Raw genomic sequence first — 21689 nt, forward strand, 5'->3', positions numbered from 1 at the left:
TGTGCTCCCCCTGACAGCGCGTGCTGCCCAGCTGCAGGCCTGCAGCTCCGCAGAGCTGCTCCCAGGGAGAGGCTTCCAGCCTGGGGTGCCCGGGGCCAGCGCGTGCCCATCTCCATCGCCCCAGGCCTGGCCTCCAGCTCACCGCCCCCTCTGCCCCCGCGGCTCGAGGCTCTGCCCTCCCGCCAGCCTGCCCTGCTGCCTGTGGCCTGGCGATGATGCTGTTGAGATAGCTCCTCCTGCACAGAGTGCGCCTTGGTGCTGCTGCTGTCTGTAGCAAGCTGGGCTTGTGCCCTGCCAAGACAGGAACCCCAAAACAATGGGAAGGGCAAAGCCAGGCACCTGGAGAGGAACAAGCCCATGGAGCAGTGCACGCCCAGCTGGAGAAGTGCTTTGCTCACGGGGACCTGGGGGGTCTCGCTGGACACCAGCTTGAACGGGCGTCAGCAACACGCCCTGGCCACGAAGAAGGCTGAGAGAAGGGCAGGCTGCAGTAGGCAAAGCACTGACAGCAGGTCGAGGCAGGTCGAGGCAGGTGATCCTTCCCCTCTCCTCAGCACTGCTGCTGAGGCCACCCCTGGAGGACTGCGTCCAGCTGTGGGCTCCCCACCAGGAGGGAGACATGGACATAGTGCAGAGAGTGCAGCAAAGAGCCACAGAGATGGCAAAGGGCCTGGAGCGCCTCTCCCACAAAGAAGAGCTGCGAGAGCTGGAACTGTCCAGCCTGGAGAAGGGAAGGCTCAGGGAGGACCTCATCAGTGTGTAGAATCACCAGGAGGAAGGGGGCAAAGAGCATGGAGCCAGCTCTTTGCTGAGAGGGCTGACCACGGATGGGCACAGGTTGCCCAGAGTGGCTGTTGTGTCTGCCTCCTTGGGACTCTTCTAAAGCCATCTGGACATGGTCCTGGGCAACCTGCTCTGGGTGTCCCTGCTTGAACAGGGGATGTTGACAAGATGGCATCCAGAGGTCCCTTCCAATATCAACTATGCTGTGAAACTGATATTAAGTGTCAAGGACTGGAATGCAGTAGTAAAATAGGAGATAAAGTTTCTTTAGGCTCTGCACTAAGTCCCTTCCCCTTCCCCTTCCCCTTCCCCTTCCCTTCCCCTTCCCCTTCCCCTTCCCCTTCCCCTTCCCCTTCCCCTTCCCCTTCCCCTTCCCCTTCCCCTTCCCCTTCCCCTTCCCCTTCCCCTTCCCCTTCCCCTTCCCCTTCCCCTTCCCCTTCCCCTTCCCCTTCCCCTTCCCCTTCCCCTTCCCCTTTCTTTTTCCTTTTTCCTTCTATAACTATTTTAAAAATTAGAACCACTCCTTTATTCTTAGATACCCGTAAATTATGCTTTTTCAGAAGAGGCAGATAAATACAGTAAAGATTCAGGGTACTGAAGAAAGAACTATTTAAAATTGGTCAAATTTTAAATATTATACTGAAGACAAGAGAGCTGGCCTGGGCTAATTTGAGATTTTAGTAATGAGTTCATGGGACTGAACTAATGACCCTGCAATTTCCTTATTTTAGGAGATAGCTTTAATGACTTATGGAAAGTTTTGGCATCTGGAATCTGAGCTAACTGCAGTGGATGGGAAAATGAAACAACTTTTACTAGATCACTACTGTTACTGGGGGATGCTTTCTGAGATCTGCCCATGGGAATGGGCAGGAGGGGAAAACATCTTAGTCAACAACTGGGGGATATGCAGTAATCACTCTGAGGAGCAGCAGCATATTTTAGGTTTTGGTTACTATGATACACTCCAATGCTCTTTTAGGAAAAAAGTCCACTTCAGCCACATTACAAAGACATGGTGTAGAGAGAGGAGACTCTGGCATGTAGTCTCTGGAATCTCTCTGTAATCTCCCAGGGCCACACATGAACAGAAAGAGTCTCTTTCTTAAGGAGCATTATCTCATGAATTTTATATGAGCAGGATATCAGAAGAAAAATAATTATTAACAAACACTACAAACTCGCGTGGAAGCAAGCTAGTGAGTGAAAGAATCAGATTAGCAAGTGTCATACAGACAGATTGTAATAGATTAGTGATAAAATGGCTCCAGCAGGCTCACAGGCTTTTCTTACTACCCAAATTCATTATATCACTTCCTACATACAAAGAAGTCTTCTGAGAGGCAGCTGACTTTTTGCAAAATCTGTCCTGCTACTTAACAGTTTATCACCTCAAGTCTGATCATAGTAAAAGTGAGAAGTTTGTAGGTTTTTTTTTTTCATTTTTTGTTTGTTTGTTTTTCTTTCTTTTTTTTTCTTTTTTTCTTTTTTTTTTTCCTTTTTTTTTTTTTTCGTTTTTTCTTTTCATTTCTTTGTTTATTTGCTTTTGAAGGTACAGTTTCCTTCTCAACCATAATCCTCTACTAGTTAAGAAAATGAGAGATTTCTGGCAAAACAGAGGGGATAAAAAGAATTCATATTGCATATGAGTTACTGTTCCTTCTGGATGTCATCTGTCTGCTATCTGTCCTCTTTTTTTTTTTTTTTTTTTTACATACCTTGATAGGCTAGTGCATAAACACTGCATAAACCACATAAGTAAACCACCCAATATAGATGTAGAAAGTTCTGTAGAGAATCCTCAGATATTTTTGTGTTTAAAGGAGGTTCTGATATGGCATTTGCTGTTGCATTCAGCCTCTTTATTTTTTTATAAGATTTCACATCTGCCTGTCAGCAGCACACTAGCACCATTATTTTTCATTTCTGTATCTCTCACAGTGTCACTAGATTTACTGTGAAATTTGTTGTTGATCTAGAAACTTATACAAATTAATGCATAACCCAAAAGACTATTCCTCCCTTCCTCAACACTACCTTTCAATTAGCATTGTTTGGTTTTCTCCAACGTTTGTATTATTTTTCACTGTCATAAACATCTTCTGATAAAAGAAGCTAAAAATCTTCTTTTTTAATCCAACCTCATTATTTTATGGAAAATGAGAAAATATAAAAAATTCCTTCCAGACCCCTAAATATTTATAGATTGCATATGTTGTCTATCACTGTCTCTTGTCCTATGTAGTTTTATTTGCATACACAATTTTAAGATTTGCATGTCTGCATTTTTACCTATGAGACTTTTTAAAAAAAAAATGCATCACCAAGTCACTTTTAGAGAATGGGAACTAAATACTTTATTCACATACACTGGCAAATATATGGGCTATTGATGTGTATATTGTGGACTAGTTTAATGTGTACTTTTACTTCATGGATCAACCCCTGACAGTTCATTATTTCACTTTTGTTCTCCTCTAGACTCCCTCTAGTATTTCTAAATCCTTAATGGGAACAAAGCCCAGAGAAAGGAACACTGTGTTCTGCTACAATGACTCTCCTTGCATTTTATCATCTTTTCAGCTATTTTATACGATACGGTATTATGCTTTGGTACTTTCTGATTGTTATATAGACCATTAATAACTTGGCTTTCAGGGCTGCATAACACAAATCCCAAGGAAATCAATGCAATATGTAGCCCATATACTTATATATAAAACCTAAGAGAATTTTTGGAGGTCCAAATTGTTAGAAAGAAATGTGTTTAATACAATGGCTGAGAAATGTAGATACAGTGGATGCCAGCTCTGCCACATCCAGTCAACAGGGCAGATTTAGTTTTTCACATACCTCAGTTATTGACATAGATGCCCTTTCAGACATTTGCTCATCCAAGAGTCTGAGGAGCATGGAGAAGTGTTAACAACTGCCTGACATTTTAAGTTGTGCATAAATTTGTGTGGGAGAAAAGGGTGGGAGGAGGAAATATTGACAATGGTACCCAGACGTTGAGTGTTAGAAGGCCATGTGGCTCCCCCAGAACCTTCAGACTAACACAGGCTTTCATATCTCATAGATGCATTCCTGCCACTTTAGGAGTCCAAATGTCTCCTGATACTTTCTTCCAAGCAAATGAACTCCATGCCTCTGCCCTAAGCTTTTGCTCGTAATTCACTGAGCCCTTTTTGAGCTGTCATTGAACAAATAATAGTTGAATATCTGGCCTCCTTCTCTTTCATACATGAGTAAGTTCTCTGTAATTCCAGTGGTATGAGTTAAGTGACTCACATATCACTATTGTGTCACAAGAGAGCTAGCCTCAGAGATATGAAAATCAGCGTGAGTACGTGCCATGAGTGAACAGCAAAGATTATGTCTTGGTAATGTTACTCATCTTGAGTAAGTATCTTATTGCACACGTAAAAAGTCTGCTTGAGTAAGGAAAGTACAATCTGACACTAAGTTAAAGGCCTTCGGATTTGGCCTAGTATTTTTAACTGTGAACTTGGCACTGCAGTGGAACAATATGTGCTACTCGTTCTTATGCAATAAATACCAAAAATTGTTTTGTTGTATTCTTGTAGTTACCAAGCTTGTATTGTGCAATAAACTGTAAAAGTATTCTTAAAACAATATGTTGTTAATAAAGGCCATATTAATTGGATTCTCTGTGGATTTTCTGCTAAATTCATTGCATATAGCCTATTTCAAAACCAGATTTATATACCAGCAAGTAGAAAAGATGTTTTTGAAGTTGGTATTTTCATAAAACTTCAAAGATGTGTTTATGGTGCAATTTTATATTTCTGTTAACTTCTACAGAAAATAAATGTAGTCTCATAAACTGTGCACGTGAACATAAGGGCTATAATGAAAACATCCAAAATACTAAGTGGAGAGGAATTGGGAGTTACTAGCTACCTGTCTCTTCTTCATGAACAAGGGAATATTTGGAAATGCAGATTATTAATAAAATCTTAGAATATTACATATATATATGTACTTATATATATATATACACACACATATATATATATATATACACATACATATATATATTATAATATATATGTCCCCATTTAAGTTTTACTGAAGCCAGTTTCAAGGGATTCAGAAAACCATGATGTATAGAACCGGTGTAGATATGGGCATATCCACATTTAATCTTTGTACCTACCAAAACATGTTGATGGAACATAATATATTACTGTGTTGGTAGCTAAAGTTAGGTGGATATAACAGAGGAACTGACTCTTACACTTCACAGTATTTATTAACCACCAGTCGATGTCACTGGAAAAAAGAACCTACCTTGTTAATCAAGTTATTTGCCATTGGCTTTTCTTAAAACTTTCCAGGAAGATTTTCATGTTTCTATTGCAGGCAAGATTCAGGACTAGCCAAACAAATCTAACATGATTAATGCCTATGTTCCTATCAAAAATAGTAATTCATGCTGATAAGTCGCTAGAGTTTCCATTTTGCATGTGTGATCTTCCTTAATATTCCCATGTGAAGGTAGACCCTACAGTCGGTTTTCAGCTGCTTTCTAATCATCCGTGTTGCTTTGCAAGGGAAAGATTCCACTTTCAGCATGTTTTACGTTTTCTCAGTGAATCACTGAGCTTACAAGAGTTCTTACAACTTAGAGGCTGTGATACCAGTTTGTACCTGCTTAGATAAAGCCCAGTACAAGCTCTAACAAACCTTCTGATCCCCAATGGAGAGACTAGTAGACCAACCAAGGATAGCCTTTTAGTGGAGGCAGTTTTCTACCACACAGGAAATGCCAGACTGGAAGGACACAGCTACCTGACTCCCCAGCTCCTCTGTTCCCTTCTACGTGTGTCCATACACCTGCTGAAACCTGGAGCGGTGGCAGGGTCCCGCTGCATTTCCTCCCTCCCCCCAGTCAGTGCCACTTGTCCTCTTCCCTGATAGCACCTGTTAAAGGAAAGCAGGCTAGCATTGGGTGTGGAGGGTGCAGGGGCCAGCTACACCACCCTTAGTTCAACCACCCAGAGTTTCGTCTGGACAGTTTGAAACTGTAGCCAAGAGTCTGGCTTTGTATTTACCACCCACACTCCAGCGTCTTCTACCTTCAGTTCGTGCAAGCTACTCTGAATTCCAGCCATACTAGCAGTAACTTCAGCATAGGAAGTTTTGCTGCAGAAGTGGAGAATTAACACCTGCTAATGCGTACGTGTTGCACTAATATGATGAACGTACAAAAAAATCATGTTGTGATTAGTTCTGGTTTTGAACAAAAGACAAATTATTTATTTGTTTCTTCAAATGAAGCATAACACTAAGGTATAAAGGGAGTATAAATAACATCTGATTGTGCTCCTAAGCTCCATGCTATAACTTTCTTGCAATGACATCCTTCAACAAATTAACTACATCATTACTGTTAAGTATTAATTGCACAAAACAGATACACAAAATATATAATGAGCTAGAAGGAGGACAACATTCTTCCATTATGACAAACAACTGTAACAAGAAATGGAAAAAAAACAATAGATCTAGGCTTACACAGATGGCAACACTGAGAGTTTTAAGTCCTCTCCTTGAACACATTACATGTGATAAATAATATGCAAAATATTTAAAGAATTTTGTTGTTGCTTACAGAAGATACTTAGCAAGCAAAGAGCCAGTAGCAATCACTGCCTCATGTTTCATATCCCCATCATTCAATGCAAATTTTTACATTTCATGCAATAATCCTGAGCTTATTTTCAGTAACATTGAAATGTCATCTATATTAATTACCAAATACATACAGAGCCCAACTATGGGGTCTATTGTATTATTAAGGCATGAAAAAAGAATAACAGTTTATTAACTCTGAATGCCACAAATACAGCACAGCAGTTAGAAGGCTCAAAAAAGCTCAGAAAGTACCAGTGATGTCTGTGCCAAGGTCCTCCCAGAACATGACTGTGAATCAGCTCCTGAAAAGATACAGCATCAAATCCTGGCCTTGCTGACATCAGGGAGTTTTGCCATTGTCTTGACTGCTGGACCAAGCTTCAGAGCTATGAGGAGTAACTCAGACTCCTTTTCATATCCCCAAAAAATTGACAAACTTCCTCTCACTCAAGTCAAGTATGAATTTAAAAACCACTACCTACATTTTTTCTTAATTAGTATTTTAAGTCTATGGTAAGATTCTATTATACAGCATGGCAATTAATAAAAAGCCTTTTCAGGAAGTGCTTATTTGTTAGTCTGATTTATTAGTACTTTAAAAGAAGGTGGAATTAGCATGAAAAGGACCTCTGCCAAATCTATGCTCTATTTATAACTTGTTTTTTATTTTTAAAGGAAAGGCTTTGGTAAGCCAAACAAAGGGTATATGATGCAATTCTAGTCTCCACAGTTCAATGGCTTTTCTCAAAGATAAAGAACTCCAAAGTCATCAGGTGAAGAACTCATCATCTGCATAAATCGCAAGGGTAGAATCTGGGTTGTACTGTTCTCCACATATTCTCTAATTTACATTTAAGAAATTCTTGCAAAACGCCCTGTAGTAAGCCAGGGTATTCCAGTTCACTTAGCTAAACCATTGAAACTGAAGCCAAATTGGTGGTAAGTCTTACTTCATGCTTAAAGTTGTGTTGTCTCCCATGGTGGGAACATGGTAGCAGATGATCTCCTCTAACTCTGCTACCGCTATTGCCTGCTCCTTACGTAGGTATTTGCCTAGTTGAGCACAGAGTTTACATTTCGGGGAGCCTTATCCTTCATCTGAAGGTGGCCCATGCTCTGTTGTGAAAAGAACCATGGGGTGGACAGATGCTTTTACACAGCCTTTGTGCAGAATTCCTTCTGTGCCTGCACCCCTTGCACACACAAACCACCCTTTGACAAAGATGGTAGTGTCTAATTCTATCAGTGCAAGGCTCTGAAGAACTTAGAAGATGCACAAATCCAATACAACTAATTTCATCTAAAACACCGAGTTATAAGACTGAAATAAAAAAATGGTTTGTCACAATAAACCGTTCAGGAAATTCATTACTCTCTTATTTGAGATAAAAGGAGAAGAAGGTTACTGTTGATATTAGAGCTACCAGGACAGACTTTGTGTGGTTTTTGGTTAACTTATACTAACAAATAAGTTAAAGCAGGCTAAGGCTATAAATTGTTAATGTTTCATTTATAAATATCCACTTTATTTCTATTCTCCTCTAAAAAAAGTGTTAAGGAAAAAGGTGGCCAGAAGGTTTACATGTGTTGTAAATTGTAATTTGGTTAAGTTAAGCTGTAAAAACCAAACCTGTAAGTGAAGTTGAGCACAGTGTAAGAAAAAGCCTTTTTTTTTTCTTTTTTTCTTTTTTTTTCTTTTTTCTTTTTTTGTAATTAACAACTTATTTACAAGTTCTTAAAATCAACTGAACTGGAGTAGATGTCCTGTGTTTGTCACCAATCCATGTTTTATTGTAACTGGTAACTTCCACACTTTATAGTAGAACAATAAAAAGAAAATAAAGTTCACTATATACAGCCTTTGTACAGGCTACTTGACTATACACAAGGCATAGTGATCATAGCACAACCTAGTCTTCATAATAATTTGTGCACAGAAGGACACCAATCAGACATTATGTGAACATTACAGTGAAATGACGTCACAAGTCCAGTGAAAATTCAGCATAATACAAAACATATTTATCTACTGCAAATGACATCCTTTAAAACAGTAAGCCTTTACTCAGTAGTAACTTAACCAGAGTCTGACGCAGAGATTTGTTGTGTAGTTATAAGTCTTTTAAGTGAAGCAACCTCTGCAGATAAGTTTGCTATCCCCTGCTTCAAATACAGGTTTTCGGACTCAGAGACATTGTAGATATTGTCTTTTATTTCAACAACTCCAGTTTTGCAACCACTCTGAATTTTTACATTGAGTTCCTTTTGATGCCAGAGTTCTGGTTTGAGTGACCAGTCTTGGATGTTAGTCACCTGAACCGAGAAAGGAGTGTGAGAAGAATGCACCAAGTTCTGTGCGCCATGTTTTTCAAGCTCAAAATGTCTTTTTGAGGACATATCAATAGGTGATGATAATTTCTGTGTGGCATCATAGTCATTATCCATTGCTTCCACTTTAACTTGCATGGCTTTGGCTTTAATTCGAAGCTTGTGAGGCAAAGCTGAAGAATTCACTTCAGGAACTTTAACTGTTGCATGAACATTTTTATGTTCAACTGGGGAATGGATTGGACCCTTCGGAACCTGCTGCTCATCTTCTCCATCAGATGACTTTCCAACAACACCATCATCAGTTTCTGAAGTTCTGGGGGAATTACTGGAGGACCTATTAACTTGCAAGAGAGGAGGAGAATGTGAGTACACGTTAAAGGTAGTTCCCATGTAGTTTGGATATATGGATGCTTTATAGGAGCCTCTGTCATCTCTTGGCTCTCTCTCTAATTCCATGGGCTCCTGTTTTATAATCTGGAACTTATTTTCAGGACTTCTGCAGCTGCTCTGTATACGACTTGGCTGACTATGCTCTACTGATGACATTTCAGACACATCGGACATAGAGCTTTGAGGAGAATGCTTAATGACAGAAATACAACTGCTACCAACTATAGATGGTTCATGTTCATCTACAAATGAGTTAATGTTTGATTTGGAACTTTGATAGTCTTGGAAATACACAGTTGTCGAGCTGCTGAGTTTCTGTATCTCTTGGGCATAGGCTGCAGAACTAATTAAACCAAACTTTAGCTTCAATGAAAGCAGCTCCGCCTTCAAAGTGGCATTCTCCTCTCCCAGTGCAATTAGTTTGTTCTCTAAGACAAGGTCATTCAGTCGTCGTTTTTCACGAGATCTTTTGGCAGCTTCATTATTTTTCCGCCTTTTCTCCCAATACATAGCATCCTTCTTTTCATCTGGAATGAATTCACGCTTTCTCCGGCAAGCTGAAGATTTGCTTTTTCCACTACTTGCTTCAGTAAGTAGTATATCTTCATTTGTGGACAACTCTTCAGACACTTCTGCTAAAGTAGACTTAAGTACCATGATTTTGTCCACATTGCTACTTGTGTCAACAGGTCCGTGTTCCTTTTTAAGGGTCTGCATTTTTCTCAGCTGCATCAGAAACAATTTGTAGACCTACAATGAGCGACAGAGCAAGCTATTTCTCCAGTACTTCTCACTCCACAACTTGATAAATACAGTGATTTTAAATCCACACACATTCTTCTGTTTGTTTCATATTCTCAAACAGAAGTGTCTAGATCCAATTTTCTTGGCAGAGCCAATGGGAATCTGCTAAAAAACCTGGAAAAAAAAAAAAAAAGAGAGAATTTGATGACTATTTAGGCATCATTGGTTTGAGGACTGCAAAAGGAATTTTTAATAATAATCGTAGACTAGTGTTTGGTTTATTAATCCTACTGTAGTGTGAAGGAAGCTCAATACTGAAGCAACTGATACTGTACACTTCATGATACCTAGGTAGCAGATTTGCTTCCAAAACAAATACATCATGATCCAAGGGAAAAATATCAATAAAAAAAACATTTGGGTTTTGATCCTACCATAACGTTGTCACAGAACTTTCCGTGATATCACTGACAAACTTAAATCTCTAACACTCGACACTGCAGGACACCAGGCATGTTGATGAGCAGCACTGGAAAGTATCTTGTTCTTCCACATTAAAGCATCTCTTCTGAAAACAGCTGTGATGTGTGACTTAGAAATGCTATATATTTGGGTCCTTCATGGATTAAAAATAACATAAACTGATCTAAAGAATCTGGAGTGCTTTCTATTGTCTTAAAATAACACCACTATTCATTAAAGCTATTAAAGATTTGATTATTGTTTTTATATCCTGTAAATATAAACATATATATGTGTACTTTTATGACAAGATTTATAGACACACACACGTAGTTTTAAAATTTTAAAATGGCTTTTTGATCAATCAGACCGATTCAAACTAGTAAACATACACATATAATTTTGGCATATACCTAGCTCTTAAAAAATTTACAAGACAAAAATGCGTTACATAAGATTTCGTCTTGTCTCTTCCTAAGAAAACGCTAAAACCAGTACTGAAAAATACATTAGAGACTTAACATTTACTAACATAATTTGAATTTGAAAAATATCCTTACTACATCAAAGTAAAGTTTAATACTACTGAGGCATGGGCAACTTTGGAAAACAGTGTTTATGTTAAAGTGAAAGTTTAGATCTAAAATTCTTACCACTAACAAAGGAAAACTACCTTACCCTTTAGCTTTAGATATTTTGATCATTAAAATTGAATTTTGCACTTAAATTGGCATGTCTTATTTAGTCCTTCTTAATGCAAAAATGCTTTATTCTCATAAGATCATTTGATCTTGATCAGAGATACAGCTTCTCAATATCTCATTTTCCAGAGTCAGTCAAGTTCCTTTTAAAATAAACATAGTATGCCTATTGTTTTTATAGGACTTACTATTGGGTCAGCAATGATTCTTGTCCATACAACAACCACCACCAGCAACTTCAAATTAATGTCACCATTTATTGGGAATGTTTTTACAATGACTAATGAAACTAATTTTAATATTATCAGTTGGGAAAGTTATAAAAGAATTAATGAATTGTATTCTGCCAGTTTCTCTTTTCTTTTCCAGAAGGCAAAGAGGAGTGAGTGATGTAATAACAATTAAGTAGGGTCATAAAGACTCAGGTTTCAAGCTGGGTTCTGTTCCATCAAACCATGCCAACTCTTCTGTCATGAAAAATTAACACATTTAATAGAACAGCTAAGAAGAATTTCCTAAAATCCATAGTTAATTACTGACATGTAACTATTTGTCTTTGATAATACAGCCTTAATGGAAAATAGAGTTAGAAGCCAGCCACACCAAAGACGGTCTCTAACATTTCAGTGCAAAAGCAGCACCACAAATTGCCATGTTTGTAAAGCAGAAATATAACTCTAATACACAAGTAATTACATAGTTAGATCCTGGTCCAAAATTCTAACTGGAGTCAAAAAGAATTTTCTGTCAAGTTAAGTAGGAGCTGGATCACGTTTAAAAAAAAAAAAAAAAAAAGTCCCACAACAAAGCAACATCCAAAACTTCAGCATAATTTAATTTGCTGAAGAAGCTGTATAGTCATTCTGTCCATTTCAGTGCTGCAAGTCTTCAGTGCTTTAATTAACATGCAAACTGTTTCAACTGTGGTGTAACCTGATACTTCATAAACACGCACGCATATATACATATAAATAAAAATTGCTTCGTACATGGCTTTTAAAAATAAAACATCCTAGATGGGTCACCTGAATTTCTATGGCATTTGTAAAACATTCAGTCTCTGCAATGTGGTTTTACAAAAGAAGGAGAAAAATACCAAGACTTTTTTTCACTGTCCCATAGCATTAGGAATGCACAGCTATTGATCCACGGTCACCCTGATACACTGCAATCCTTGTATTCATTTGTATCACTGACAACTTCTGTGTTTCTTTTGAAATGCATCCATCTGCTAAAGCACATACAGAAGTTGAATACCTACCTGTACTGAATACCTATGAAATCATCACTTGTCTCATAACATGCATCTCAGCCAACTCTTGCTAAGGCTTCAAAACAACTTCAGGGCCTTACAAGTGAATATATCTGACTGAATTTTACAGCACTAGAGTGCTAAACTCAAAGCCAAATAATGTTTATTCTCTCTTAAGAAAGGGATAGCAACATAGATATACGAAGGGATGCAAGACATGGACTCTTCATGAGCCCAATGGCTCTTTAACAGAAGACGTTTATTGCCCTTCTTCATTACTACATATACTTTCCCTGTAGCCCCATGCACTGTCCATACGCCCAAACCTATCATAAAATTGGTCAGAGACCCTCAGACGCGCCTGGAGCCAGCCAGCAATTTGTCTCCACCCAAAGTTCATCTTTAAAGATGTAGCCAATTTACTTTATCTCAACCTTGCTCAGGTTTTTGCTTCTACCGCTTGTTTCCTCATTATCTCTATTTCAGGGATGTGTGAAACAGCGCGAAGCCACCTGCAAATTCCTTTCCCACACATATACCATTACTTTCTTCCCTGGAACATTTACACCTACTTGAAACAGGAGAAGTAGCAAGGAAGTAGTGATATACATGGTATTTGTGCTTATTTCTAGAAGAATGAAGCCATATCTACACTGGTTTAGTACAAACTGCATTTTCATCTTACACCCCAGCATCCCATTTCCACCCTACAGAAGGAACAACTTCATCCTTAAACAAGGCTGTTTCAGGGCAAGAAGTATGAATTCGCCTCTAGCTATGCAGTCCTCAGCTCAGAGTGATCACACTTCAGCAGCACCATGACACAGGAAAAGACACCAGTAATGACAGTAATAGAGAAAAGTAATTAGCAAAAAGATTGTTTGCTTTTCTTTGAAATGAATGTAGACTAAGGCATAGTTCATCAGTAGGACCATCTATGTATCAGTAAAAAAATCCAACTGCATGTCCAAACTATTTCAAGCAGCCAAACGCTGGCACTGAGCTGCACTTGAAACCCAACAACCTAGGGAGTTTGTGTCCCTCGATTCAGGTGGCTTCTACAGATTGGGCCGTTCCAGTACACAACCTGCCCATTTTAGCACTGACAACTCCCGTTTTGGCCATTCTCCCTCCCATATGCATTATTCCTGGCATAAACAGGGAGAATGTAGGTAGCACACAAGTCTACAGCAAGTAATGAATGCGTATCAAAACAATGATGCTTTTCATGCAGTATTCAACTTTGCTTTCTGCCAGAGCCCATCAGTAAGGCTGTCAAGACAGAAATGTAACCCACTGACATAGTCTTACTGATTTGCTATTTATGTAGTTCTTTCTAATGCCATTACTTCAGTGAACAGGCAAAACAATAAATCCTTCACTCTTTCCACATTTTCCTTGAGCACTTCTATCACGGTAACTGGAATTGCTGCTTTACATAAGAGGAGGAAGAGCCCCTGTTTGTTAATAGTTCTCCATGTGGATCAGCCCAATACTGAGTCTGTAAACAAATTAAATTCCATCTGATGATAATGGCAAAATGCCTTCAATAAAAACAGCCATTTCGCTTCACTTGTATTTTATAATTCCACTGGAAAACATCAGTATTTACACATAAATTAATGAACTGTAATGACTCCTCTGACTATATTTCAAATTCCAATATTTTCCCTTATGATTAATTTTTCAATTGCTTTATCACTCCCTCATAAAGTATTATAAAACCAACGTTTAATACTGCCTTACATTAGTCACTGTTAAAGATTTTTTTTGGTTGGTTGGTTGATGTTAATGGCATTGAGTGCCAATTCAACAATGTAATAACACTCGACCCTATTAACTTAATTACAGACCCAGTCTTGCTCCCACAGCAATTTTGCCATTGGCTTGAACAGAAGTAGGATACAATCCCAGACCCAAGAATTAAAGAGACTGTTTTATAGAAATCACACTATTGAAGCAAGAAATTACGTATGCAGAAATTGTGAAAAGTTAATTTGTCCATGGACTTCAAGAAATACTTAAGTGGTCTGATTGTGTCAAAATAGTACATTAAGGGTCTGATCCCAGGGATTTGTGTATTCACACTGTAATAATTGAAATGTTTCAATAGGTTGAAGGACAGGGCTACAGTCTTGGCTGTCTCTGTTCCATGTAATCTAATTACACAAGTCAACCCTACTTTGGAGAGTGCATATGGGTCTCCACACGTATGTGTAAGCTTCCCCATAGAGTAACTATATATTATTTGTATTTATCAAAATAATTCCTGTTATCTCCAAGCACGGTATCTCAAAATAAATCTCAGAATGGCATAACCTATTATTTAATTCTATTCTTCTAATAGTTTTATTAAACTAAGTGAAATACTATCTCTAGCAATTGGTTGCTTTCAAATACATTTCACTTTTGTACAGCCATTTGTCTCCAAAATTTATCTGTCCTTCAAAACCAGAAAAAAGGCTAAACACAGCTTCTTGTTTTAAAAAAGAACCACACCTCCATCAGCATCTTCTCAGTAAATAATTCAAACTACTATATGGTAAAGTGCAGAAATACAGTAAGAGCTCACGCTACTATGTGTCTCTGCATGTTTTTAGTTGTTGTTTTCCATGTTTTGCATAGGTCTCATTAACCTACTACCATTCCCTCATATTTATTCTGAAAAGGTGCCTACACGACTGAAAAGCTAGCGTAGAACCCACTCAAAGGTAGCAAAATGACCAGTTCACATTCCTAACTTCAAAAAAAAAAAAATGAAAAATATACTTCACACTTTTATCTTCGAAGTGTTTTAAATACTTTAGCTAACTATCACACAATTTTTAAGGAGGTACAGAAAAATACCATCCCCACTGCACATGAAGGAGACAAAACCGAGTTTATTAGTTTAGGTGGTGGGCACACAACCTAACTGAACACTTTGGAACAACTCTACCTCTACTGCGAGCCACTCTACATCTACTGGTTTTCCCAGACAAAAGCTATGCCATAAGATTCTGCACCTGCCAGGTCTATCATAATTCGGAAATACTTTTGAACTGAAGATGTGGCCCCCAAATTCCATTCCAACCTCCAGTCAAATTGCTCGAGATCACTTTTCTTGCCTTTATGTAGGACAGTTTGTAAAATTATATTCTGATTAAAGAAAAGGTTTAATGCTGCTCCCACTGGAACAGCACAGTGCTATCCCTAGCACAGATTATTGGGCAAGAGGGGCTAGGCAACGTAGAGCAAATGAAGTTCAAGCTCTCTGGAAAAAAACGAGGTAACTGCACTTTATGCAGTAGTAGACATATTATCCATGGTCACAAAGAGGTTTTCCTCTTTCCGCATTTACGATATGAACGTTACCACCAATTACTGCTATTATATAGTTACACTCGTACAGAGCATGAATCCATTACAACAGCAAGGAGCAACACGGAACTATTGCTCCTGCACAGAGTCCCCTTTTCTTACAACTTCACGGGCATCTTAAGTGCTTACAGTTCCAGGATCAGCACGTAATTAGGTCAGTGGAGCACTGATGATGACAGCTTTGTACAAGATGACCCATTTTCGCTAAAATGTTGTTTCTCTTATTGAAAGAAAGTAATGGGAGATGGCTAAACAATGTATTCCATAGAAATATCAAGAATCATTCATTTATTATGACACTTTCAAATCTCCCCTCTTTTAATCCCTCTCCCCCCTGCCAAAAAAAAAAAAAAAAAAAGACTAAAGCTCATCACAGCACTCACAACAGTATTACATTTTCCTATTACCCACTTCTAAGCTGTACCCAGAAAGCTGATGTCATATGTAATTTTTATGAAAGGCTTTTGTTGTTAGGAAAATTAGTTAAGTTACTGTTTATCTTAATAACTACAAATTAATTCATTAATGTATAGCTTGCTTCCCAAAGGTAAATTACACAAATTATGCAAATAAAATTATTATTTGGAGGGAACTAAACGTGTATTAAAGGTAGCTGTTGCTCAAAAAGGTCAGTCAAGGTTAATAGGAGCAAATATGACCCATATTTTCTCCCATTTCCTTAGGAGGACATACTGCATGCTTCTACCAGATCTGCTCAACCTGTCCTAAACCGGCTGCTTGCTGCTCTGATATAAGCAGGAATAGATTGGTGGGAACAAAAATCTAAGAAGGTTACTCAAAGAGCCATGAGAAACTTTGAAGTTTAAAAGAAAAGGAAATGTATATATTACTTGTGTAAATATTTAATTACACTTATACAACACATGGTACATATGTGTGTATATAAATCATGACGTTTTATTTAAATATCACTTCACTCTGCAGTATTTTACTAAAATCCCAATAGAAACAACAGGAACTGAAGTAACAATAGTGTAACAGTATGCTTCTCCTCATCTCAACAGCTATTTGACAGTAGGAAAAACTAGAGTGCACAAAGCAATCACTTAGTAGCAACGACGTTCTGGGAATAAGATCTGTGTTCTAATTAAGGACCATTAAAAAATACAAAATCAAGTGTTAATTATTCTGACAACAAATGGCTCTCTCCTATTGAACAGTATTCTTAAAATGCCAACCATGGACCAGACCTTTGGCTGACCTAAATTTATATAGTGCTATTTAAAGGCAGAAGAATTATGTCAATTAATCCCAGCGGGTGCCCTGAGCATGCATTTGTTATGTAACTGAAGTATAAAGATGCGAAATAAACGATGTTTGTAAAATGTTGGCGTCTACCACGCACTGCCAATGGAACACAGAAACAGCCGACTTCAGAGCCCCACTCAGGCAAGATGGTCCAGATAGGAAGACCACCACCACCTGTGCTAATTCCTATTATCTTTGCTGTCATGTTCCACTCACAAGAGGAGGTCTTGCAGCACTGGCACCTATAAGACACCTCTGTGACAAAAAATAAAAAATAATAATAGAAAAAAAAACTGCTTAATTATTCTAATGCTTCAGGACAGAACTCGTAATTACACTAAGATGGAACAACTCAAAAAAGGAAAACACTTTTTAATACAGCTTTTTATCTGGCAGAAAACAGATTTCTGTATTATCTGTTGCCAGATTCAATCTCATAGTATGAGATTTCAGTTCAACAGCTGAATGAGGAAAAGAAAATGAAAAAAAAAAAAAAACCAAAAAAACAACACAGGATGTCTAAGGAGGGCAATAATAATTCACTTCAGGTCTACCTCTTAATACAACAAGTTTTCAAGAACATTGCTTTTACCACATTTTGAATCAAGCCCAAGTATGCCCTTGCTTATGCAATCCTATTTTTGACAGTCATGCTTGTCATTGGTATTAGACAGTTACATCACCTGTTTAAAAAAAAAAAAAAAAAAACACAGTTTTTTTCAAGCACTGTAAAATACCATAGCAGAAATCATCTGACATTTTGTCTTAGAATGGTCTGCAGCAATTGGCCATCTATTTGCATTTTTTTTCTATTACATATCCTAAGCACATTTATATCTCATAACTGGCTGTAATGATCATAGCAAGGTCACCTAGAAGAGTCAATTAAGCTGATGAGTCAGATACATTGCTTAACAGTGTGCAATAAGACTCAAACAGAGGATTTTATTGTTCATGTTATTGCATCATAGTGATGTTATAACAGCAGCAAGATTGCTGTCTGGAAAAAAAAAACTATTGCATAAACATAGTTTGCATAACTATCTACTAAAATAAGTCAATTTAAAATGAGCTAAAGGTTTATTTTATTTAGGAGTTTTATTTCAAGATAAAGGACTGGAAAACGCAGCGTGGTGCTGATACCTTTTGTAGACTGTGCATTGCTTTACTCGCAATAGAAAGAATGTATGTTCAACAAATTTCAGCTAAAGCGTGGTAAATACTGTTCGTTCTTAGGATAAGATTAGATGTGAGGAGGTCACATAAGTTCATATTGCTCATGGGAAGACTCTAAGCTTTTTGACACCTTTCAGATTAGTTCCTTAAAAAAAAAAAAAATACAAACGAGAGGGAAAAAAAAAAAAAAAAAAAACAAGAGCAGAAACTTGAAGCTTTGAAGTCAAATCCAGGAAGCTGGATATTATAAAAGCTAGTTAAGAGTCCTTTAGAGAATAAGACGAGATAAAAATAGAAAGTAAATAAAAATGGAAAGTAAAGGCAGATCGTTCTAAAGAGGGTTAGCACTTCAACAGTCAAATAAAGACATTTGTAATGTGAGAACTTTTAAAGCGGTATCTGCCAGTGCCAGTGATGTTAGGGATCTTTATTCAATAATCCTTGAACTCACTGGTTTGAATTAGGTCTCTAGGTCAACACCCGAATCCTTATTCATTCACATTTCCGATAAAAGCCAGCATTTTGGTGGAGCAGGGGACCACAGAAGCGATGCACTTTTTTTTTTTTTTTTTTTTTTTTTTAAACTAGCCCCTGGGTTGAATTAATTACCGAGGAGGGCAAGGATGACTCAAACTGGGTTACGTACACAGGAGGGAACACAATGAAACTGCGAGCAACCGCTGAAGTTACAAGAACGAGAAAATACATAAATAAATTGACTAATTAAGAGAAACCAGGTTGGCTCGCTTCTGACACGGCAGCAACTCCCAGACCCTCGCCACCGGGGCGCCGCCGCACTTGACCCCCCCCCCCCCCCACCGGGGGCCGCCCCGCCGGAAAGTTTTGCCCATCTGGGGCATTTTCTGCCGCCGCCGCCGCCACCCCTACGGCCACCTCGGCAGCTTTTTTTTTTTTTTGGTGACAAAGACGCCGATTTCGGCGTCGCCCGCCCGGGCGGCGGAGCCCACCCCGAGCCGCTCCGCGGGGCCGGGCGGTGCCGGTGCCGGTCCCGGTGCCGGCGGGGCGCGGCCGGACCCCCTTTGTCTGCTGCTCCCCCCCCGGCCCAGCCCGGCCCGGCTCGGCCCCTCCGTGCCCGGCGGCGGCGCATGGCGGCCGCCCGCTCCCTCGGCGCGGCCCCGGCCCCGAACAAAGGGCTGCGGCAGCGCCCCCAGCCCTCGCCCGCCGCCGCCTGGCGGACGCAGGGCGGGGGACGGGGGGCAGCGGCCGGGCCCCGGCGCCTGTCACAGCGACCTGCGGGTGCGCCGCCCGCACGGCGCCCGCAGCCTCCGATAACGGGGCCGGCCCCAGCCGCGGGGGTCCCGAGAGGCTCTGCCCCCCCCCCCCCCCCAAAAAAAAAAGGGCGCCCCGCGGCCGGGCCGGGCCGGGTGTGCGGGGCCAGCCGCCGGGCACGCCCGCGTGCAAGGAGCGGGGACAGCGTGAGTGTGGGTGTGTGAGTGTGAGTGTGTGAGTGTGAGCCCGGGGCCGCCCCGCCGGGCACGGCTCGTCCCGCGGCGTGACAGACCCGGGCACGGCGCCGCGTCCCCGCTGCTACACCCCTCACACATATATACATATATACACATACACCTATATATGTATATATATTTTTTTAATTCCCCTTTTTCTTTTTTCTAATTTTTATATATTTTTTAATATTTTTTTCTTTATTTTTTCCGGGGCCAGAGCCGTCCCGCTGCTCTTTGTCGCCCGGCCCGGCCGCCCCGCGCCGCTGCCGCTGCCGCTCCCCCGCCCGGCTGCCGGCGAGCCCCGCGGTTACATAACGCCGCATTTCCAGGAACCCGGCCCCGCAGCGCCCGAAAACACACACACACACATTAACAGGAAAAAAAAAAAAAAAAAAAAAGCAAAACACGAAAAAAATAATAACGATAATAATAAAAAAAACAGGGACGGCGTACACCGGCAGCACCCCGCGGCGCCGCCCGCTCCCCCGCCGTGCTGCGGGGCAGCCTCCGGGGAGTGCCCGCCCCGGCTGGACGGGCAGGGCAGGGCAGGGCAGGGCAGCGCCCCGCACCCCGCAGCCCGCACCCCGCGGCCCGCCGGCGGTGCGGGTTATGTAACGGCCGCCACCCGCCTCACATCACGGCACCGCACGGTACCGCACGGCTCGGACGCGCCCGCCGCGCCTCCCTACCTTGCGTGCAGGGCGAGGCGGTGCGGGGCGGTGCGGCCGCTCCGCTCCTCTCCGTGCGGTGCCGTGCGGGCAGCACCAGCAGCAGCAGCAGCAGCACCAGCAGCAGCAGTACCGGCAGCACCAGCACCGGCAGTACCGGCAGCAGCAGCAGCGTCGTCGCCCCGCTCAGCCCGCCCGCCCGCCCGCGAGCGTGCGGCGGCGGCGGCGGCGCGGAGGGATGTGTGTTAGTAGGTCAGCGCTGCGCCGCGCGGGGCGCGCAGCCCGCATGCCAGCCGCGCCGCGCCGTGACTGGCGGCCGCGCCGCGGCCAATCGGCGCCGCCAGCCGCCGGGGGGCGGCCAATGGGGGGCCGGGCAGGGGGCGGGGCGGGGCGTGGCGGGGCGGGGCGGGGCGCGCTTACAGTAGGTCTGTGTGCTGCGCATTGCATAACCGCCGCCGGGACGGGGGGCGGCGGCGGTGGCGGCGGCGGCGGCGCGCGCGGGGGGCGACGGCGGTTACGTAACGGCCCGGCGGGGGGGGCTCGGCCCGCGGCCTGGGCGGCGCCGCCGCCGCCGCCGCCGCCGTGTGGTGGTGGTGGTGGTGGCGGCGATGGGGGGGGGGGGGCTCGGGTGTGAGGGGCTCGGCGCCCCCGGTACCTCGGTAGCTGCTGGCGGAGCCCGGCCGGAGCTTGAGGCGGTGTTTTAAATGGTGACCCTCGGTGGGCAAACGCGAGGGTACGGCGAGGTAGAGGGCAGAACACCGGCGTGTGTGGCTGGAGGAACGTGTTCAGCACGGGTTTTTTTCCTGCTCTCCCGAGGTACAGGAAAAATAAAATATCACGGTGGAGAGCCGTTGCTAGCTGTCTGCACAAAGGGAGCCCACGGACTTGAGGAAAAACTCCGAAAAGAGAGTCATTCTGTGATTGTCCACCTCAGCTGATTCTTCTCCTGCAGGGATGAAGTAGGTCACGCAGGTCTTCACCTAAACTCTTAGCTGACTTTAGCGTGGTAGAGTTTATACTTGGTTCTGGACAGCAATATATTGACTTCAACCCCTGATGGATTCGTCTATATTTATCAGTACATAACTTCAGCCCTCTTAACACTGTCTCCGATTTTCGCTTAATGAGCAGTGCTGAGCCTATGTGTTGTAACACTGCTACGTGAAGGGTCTAGAAAAGGGGCATTTACAAAGCAATTAATAAAAATATCGCAGACAGTACCTTCTATCATCTCTAACATCCTCTGGCTTCTTTATACTCTCTTGTGTTCATGCTTCTTGGGTTTTCAGTAACACAAGGTCTGAGTCTGACCCAGCCCAGAATTCAAAGCCAGCGGAATTCAACAGCAAAATCCCAGTGCTTTCAAAGAGAAAAGGCTCTAATTCCTCACCTTTGTTACCGTTCACGTTCAGGACAGAATAATCTA

At 41.6% G+C, this 21689-nt stretch overlaps 1 protein-coding gene across 1 annotated transcript; it reads right to left on the reverse strand.

Annotated features, from left to right (window-relative positions):
* Positions 1-8209: 8209 nt before the first annotated feature.
* NFIL3 (nuclear factor, interleukin 3 regulated) lies at positions 8210-20562 on the reverse strand. The gene is made up of 2 exons (XM_082783499.1): positions 20285-20562; positions 8210-10083 (listed from the first exon to the last, which is right to left on the reverse strand). Exon 2 carries the CDS (start codon positions 9895-9897, stop codon positions 8521-8523), a length of 1377 nt encoding a protein of 458 aa, XP_082639625.1. The 5' UTR covers positions 9898-10083; positions 20285-20562; the 3' UTR covers positions 8210-8520.
* Between the last annotated feature and the right edge of the window lie 1127 nt (positions 20563-21689).

The sequence above is a fragment of the Aythya marila genome (genome assembly GCF_965140915.1).
Source record: "Aythya marila genome assembly, chromosome: Z".
NCBI lineage: Eukaryota > Metazoa > Chordata > Aves > Anseriformes > Anatidae > Aythya > Aythya marila.